Source organism: Oxyura jamaicensis, unplaced genomic scaffold (genome assembly GCF_011077185.1).
Source record: "Oxyura jamaicensis isolate SHBP4307 breed ruddy duck unplaced genomic scaffold, BPBGC_Ojam_1.0 oxyUn_random_OJ76, whole genome shotgun sequence".
NCBI lineage: Eukaryota > Metazoa > Chordata > Aves > Anseriformes > Anatidae > Oxyura > Oxyura jamaicensis.
Genome location: NW_023305654.1, coordinates 6,317 through 11,554, shown reverse-complemented (window position 1 = coordinate 11,554; position 5,238 = coordinate 6,317). Strand labels below are relative to the sequence as shown.

At 53.4% G+C, this 5,238-nt stretch overlaps 1 protein-coding gene across 1 annotated transcript; it reads left to right on the top strand.

The window, feature by feature from the left end:
- Nucleotides 1-3,852: 3,852 nt before the first annotated feature.
- On the top strand, nt 3,853-4,791 carry LOC118158754 (olfactory receptor 14C36-like). The gene has a single exon (XM_035313438.1). It carries the CDS (start codon nt 3,853-3,855, stop codon nt 4,789-4,791), a length of 939 nt encoding a protein of 312 aa, XP_035169329.1.
- Nucleotides 4,792-5,238: the final 447 nt, after the last annotated feature.

Genomic DNA, 5,238 nt, shown 5'->3' with positions numbered 1-5,238 from the left:
CCTATCTGACGCTGTACAGATAAAGCATGGCTTTCAGTTGCCAGCCCGTTAGTTTTCAAACTTCTAGTGACATTTTACTTTGTGCAGTGATAATATTTCTTCCCTTGTCTGACTTGGCTTGACACCCCGTGGGTTTCCCTTCATTGCCCTAAGGAGTCTGGTTGTTGTCTGCATTTCACAAGGCTGTCCGGTAAGCTTTCTTAGCACTGAAAGCATCTCAATTGCACATTCCTTCCCTCTAAACAATGTACCTCTAAACAATGCAACATCTCTACAACTAAACAAAAACCCTCTTTCTTCCATGGTCACATACACCCAGTAAATGTTTTTCTGCTGGATATCATTTAGTCCTTGTCCTTCTCCTCCCCCCATACATTGAGCATTCCCAAGAAGCAGCATGCCTGGTACTTCCTGTGCTTGTGTTACTGCTTCTGGAGCAAAACCAACATTTTTTCTCCCACATGTATCACTTCCAGCACGACTAATTGCATCAGGCACCAGATACCCAACTCCACCGTCATCCACTCGCCTGGCTGACATACAAGATCTTCCTTCAAGGGATACCTTTCCTTCACACCGGACAGGAGTATGTTCCTTCAGCCCATTTTCCAGTTGTTTGCCACTCACCCCTTCCAGAGAGGGGGATCCCAGCTGCTTGGCTTCCTTGCCCTCGAATTCCAGCCTCGTGGCCCTGTTCTCCCATCCCTGGAGCAGCCAGGGGACAATGTGCTCACCTGGACGATGGCTGAAATCTTTTCGCAGCTCTCATAGCTCACTCTGCAATAGGGATCGTGTGGTTACTGAGGCTGTTATGATCTCTTCCTCTTCACCCTCCTTCTTCCACCACGGCCGAGCTTTGTTGAAACATTCCTTGCATTCTTCCTCCTTTCTTGCCTGCAGAGGAGTTGTTTACCTTTCTACAAATAAAATCATAAAAGACAAAAGACAAAAGAAACATCTTTTCAGATGCATTGTTTCCTCCTGCATTTAGGACCAACCACTAGTGGGCCAGGCTGGTTCTCTGGCCCAGCCATGGGGCCCATCCCAGGGGCTGAAGTGGCTGCAGGGCCTGTCGCAGAAGTTTCTTCTGGCTGCAGGGCCTGTCTCAGGGGGTTGGAGTGGCCAAACAGCTCATGGCAGGAGTTGCTGTGGCTGCAGAGCCTTTCAGAGGAATTGGAGTGGCTGCTGGGCCTGTCCCAGGGACTGGAGTGGCAGTGAGTGCATCTGGTGAGCATAGGTAAAGTCCCAGAACGTTGCCATGATTTCTGTCCCTTTGGCATTGCCTGGGGATCAAACCCCCCTGACAAGCATTTCCCTTTTGTTTTAGGCTTCTGCAATTGCTCAGGGGTGAAGTTCCAAAGCACTGGTGGAGGTGCCCACTGCTCTAGGTGCCTGCCCAGATCCTCCCACACTCCCTGCCACTCCGAAATCCTGAAGAGCTATTGTAACTGGCCTGGAGGAGAAGGGGGAGCTGAAGGAGAAAGGGAAGGTGAAGAAGTGGGGAGAAGTCTCCCCCCCCTTTCCCTATCTCCAGCTCCATTTCCCTATCTACCAGCACTGGGGGCTGAGTACCAGGGGAACAACTGGTCTTCCTTCTAAGGACTGAGACAAAGAAGGCATGAAGTACCTCAGCCTCTTCCTCATCTCTTTGCACAACATTTCCCACCACATCCAATAAAGCATGAAGATTCTCCTTAATCCTCCTTCATTTAAAGGATTTATGTAAATATTTGTCTTTCTCTTTGACAGCATTAGCCAGATGGAGCTATATTTGGGCTCTGGACCTTCTAATTATGTCCCTGCACAGCCTCATAATATTTAGGACACAGCTTCAGACAAAGTGGCAGCATGTGTAAGTAGCACCAAAAAGGTGGAACCTGGCAGTGTGCATTCCCCTGCACTTCTGTGAGTCTGTACTGAATTGCATGCACCTAATTCCTTCTGAGTGAGCAGTGCCCAGGAGAAGTAGGGCCTGGGCACCACGAGGAATGCCATACGAGCAGTGCTGCCTGCTCTCCAGGAACCAGGCCAGCTTCCTACAGAGCTGCCTTAGGAGGATCATGGCCACCGAGAAAGTTGGAGTTATCAGACTCAGCTGAGATCTGGTGTAACACCACCCACACAAGGGGCTGCAGACAGCAGGGAAAGAGGTGCAGGTCTGGGAGTCCCTCAGACAGTCTGGTGTGGAGAGGAGCAAGGGCTGTGTCAAGGCTGAAAGTCCCAACAGAACCCAGGTCTTTGTGTCCATGGCTATGGCTGTTGTCTCTGCCCCTGAGGCCTATGAGGACACGGCTTAGCGTTTAAGCACCAGGGGCTCATTGCCTCCTCGGCCCCACCCATGAACCAGGCAGCGGTCGTACCATTCTCCTGCACTTGGCAATGCACATCCCCATCTCCTACTGCCCCAGGAAGAGCCCGGAGCAAGGTGTGAAGGGAAACAATCTCCCTTCCCAGGTACTGGGGGTCAAGGCTTGGGTCTTGTGCTTGATGAAACACATTGAGTTTTCCTGCACATCAGTGTCACCTTCACACTGCCTTTGTCTACTTGTCCTCACTGTCTCCAAGGTTCTGCTCTAACGAGCTCCAAGGGAGGCTGTGTCAGGGCTGGCCCTCAGGGGGACACGGCAGGAAACTTGCCTCTGACTTGGACTCCGTCCGAGATGTCTTCCATTGTCTTCTCAGGGCCTGAGGTTGGTGGGCTCATCAGCAAAGCCCCCAGAGGGGTGATGTCCATGCCTTGGGCTGGGCCTCTGCTGCTGAGCTGGGCCGGGCTCCTGGGACAGAGAGAGCTCCTGGCAAGAGGGCCCTGCTGCAGAGAGACAGCTCTGCCCAGGAGCAGCTCCTCTGCACAGCGCAGCAGGGCTGGGGGCTCTGAGCGCAAGTGGCACACCAAGAGGCCAGAAGGAGAGAGGGCTTGGAGGCAGTTGGCAGTGGGAGGATACTGAGAGCTGCCGGCAGGAGAAACCTGCACAGCCCTTGACAAGGTAAGTCTGTGGCTGCAGGGCCATGCAGCTGCACATCCTGGCAGGGTCTCGTGCTGGGTCTTGTTTCTGGGAGGGCAGTGGGCAATGCAGTAGGCTTGGAGAGTCCTGCTGGATTGCACTGCGAGGTGAGGAAGTCTGGCAGGAGCCCCTTGCAGTGCCCCAAGGCAGGTGCCCCCGCTCAGCCCACAACCCCCTGCCCTGGCTGGCCATCATGGGCTCTCAATCAGCTGCCCCGCAGCTCCTGCAGCCATGGAAAAGAAGTTCCCAAGCTGCGTCTGCCTTGCTGTGGCCCTCCTCCCTCAGCAGCCTTGCCCAGATTCTTCTCCAGGTTTTCAGGGAACCCCCTGAATGGGATGGTCCTGCAGCTCTCCTCGGGCTGACCTAGGGCAGCTAAGACCAGGCCTGGTGGGCAGAGCTGCTCTGCTTGGTCTTCACCAAGGGACAGTCCCACAGGCTATCAGCAGGAGTGCACAGGCAATGTGAGGGCGTTCAGCCACGCAACACCTCTCCGAAGCAGTACAGGGGCTGGTGGGATAAAAGAAAGCAAACCAAATCCCTGCAGCTCAGCTCTGCACTCAGAGTTGTTTGCAGCAACTAACAGGTAGAATGCACTTGAGGATCCTTCCTGCTTCCCTCCTGCTGCACAGCAGGAAGGAACTCATGGGATCTCACAGCTACCCCTGCTCCCAGTGCCACTCTCAGCCAGCACCAGCCACAGCCCAAGTGAGAGAGCTACAGAAAGTATCTTCACATCCAGAGGCTTGGTTGGGGGTACTCTAAGGCTTGCAATAGTTCTTCCTCAGAGTAATGTGTTCTAACTTTTTCTGCCTTTTCCTCTCCAACAGACAGCTGTGTTCAATGGTAGCAAATGCCCAACAACAGCTCTGTGAGCGAGTTCCTCCTGCTGGCATTTGCAGACACGCGGGAGCTGCAGCTCCTGCACTTTGCGCTCTTCCTGGGCATCTACCTGGCTGCCCTCCTGGGCAACGGCCTCATCCTCACTGCTGTAGCCTGTGACCACCGCCTCCACACCCCCATGTACTTCTTCCTCTTCAACCTCGCCCTCCTCGACCTGGGCTGCATCTCCACCACTCTCCCCAAAGCCATGGCCAATGCCCTCTGGAACACCAGGGCCATTTCCTATCAAGGGTGTGCTGCTCAAGTTCTCTTTTTTGTCTTCTTCTTTGGCTCAGAATATTCAATTCTAACTATCATGGCCTACGACCGCTACGTTGCCATCTGCCAGCCCCTGCACTACGGGAGCCTCCTGGGCAGCAGAGCTTGTGCCCAGATGGCAGCAGCTGCCTGGGGCAGTGGCTTTCTCAATGCTCTCCTGCACACGGCCAATACATTTTCTCTGCCCCTCTGCCAAGGCAATGCTGTGGACCAGTTCTTCTGTGAAATCCCCCACATCCTCAAGCTGTCCTGCTCAGATGCTTACCTCAGGGAAGTTGAGCTACTTGTGTTCAGTTTTTCTTTAGTTTTTGGTTGTTTCATTTTCATTGTGGTTTCCTATGTGCAGATCTTTAGGGCTGTGCTAAGGATGCCCTCTGAGCAGGGCCGGCACAAAGCCTTTTCCACCTGCCTCCCGCACCTGGTCGTGGTCTCCCTGTTTGTCAGCACTGCCATTTTTGCCTACCTGAAGCCCCCCTCCATCTCTTCCCCATCCCTGAACCTTGTGCTAACTGTTCTATCCTCTATGGTGCCTCCAGCAGTGAATCCCCTCATCTACAGCATGAGGAATCGGGAGCTCAATGATGCCTTGAGGAGACTGATGACTGGAGATGTTTCAAAATCCAAAAAATAGCCCATATGCTTCTGCATATGACCCATAATGCATGCCAGGCATAAGGTTTATTCTGTTATCTTTTTGGTCATTTGTCATAGTCTGGAGAGCATCACCAGCAGCTCAGAGCTATGGAGTGCATGGGAAGGAGGTTCAGCAATGGCTGGCCAGTCCATCGCTCATTGCTCACTTCAGAAATGCTCCCTGGGATGTAGGATGTCCCAGGAGAAGAGCAGGGCTCCCTGCGTGTTTGTGGGAGACGTGGAAAGAGAAACTCGTTGCTGCTGGTGCCAGCAGGCACATCATACGCACAGAGAGAGATGAACACGAGCCAGCACAAATGCCATCAGCTATTCCTACAAGTCTCATGAATGCCAGTGGGTCAGGCAGTGTCACCAGGGTAAGTAACATGCCCTGGGAAGGCAGCTGAATCCAGCTCTGAGATGTGCTGCCTTGAAGCGAGGTCCC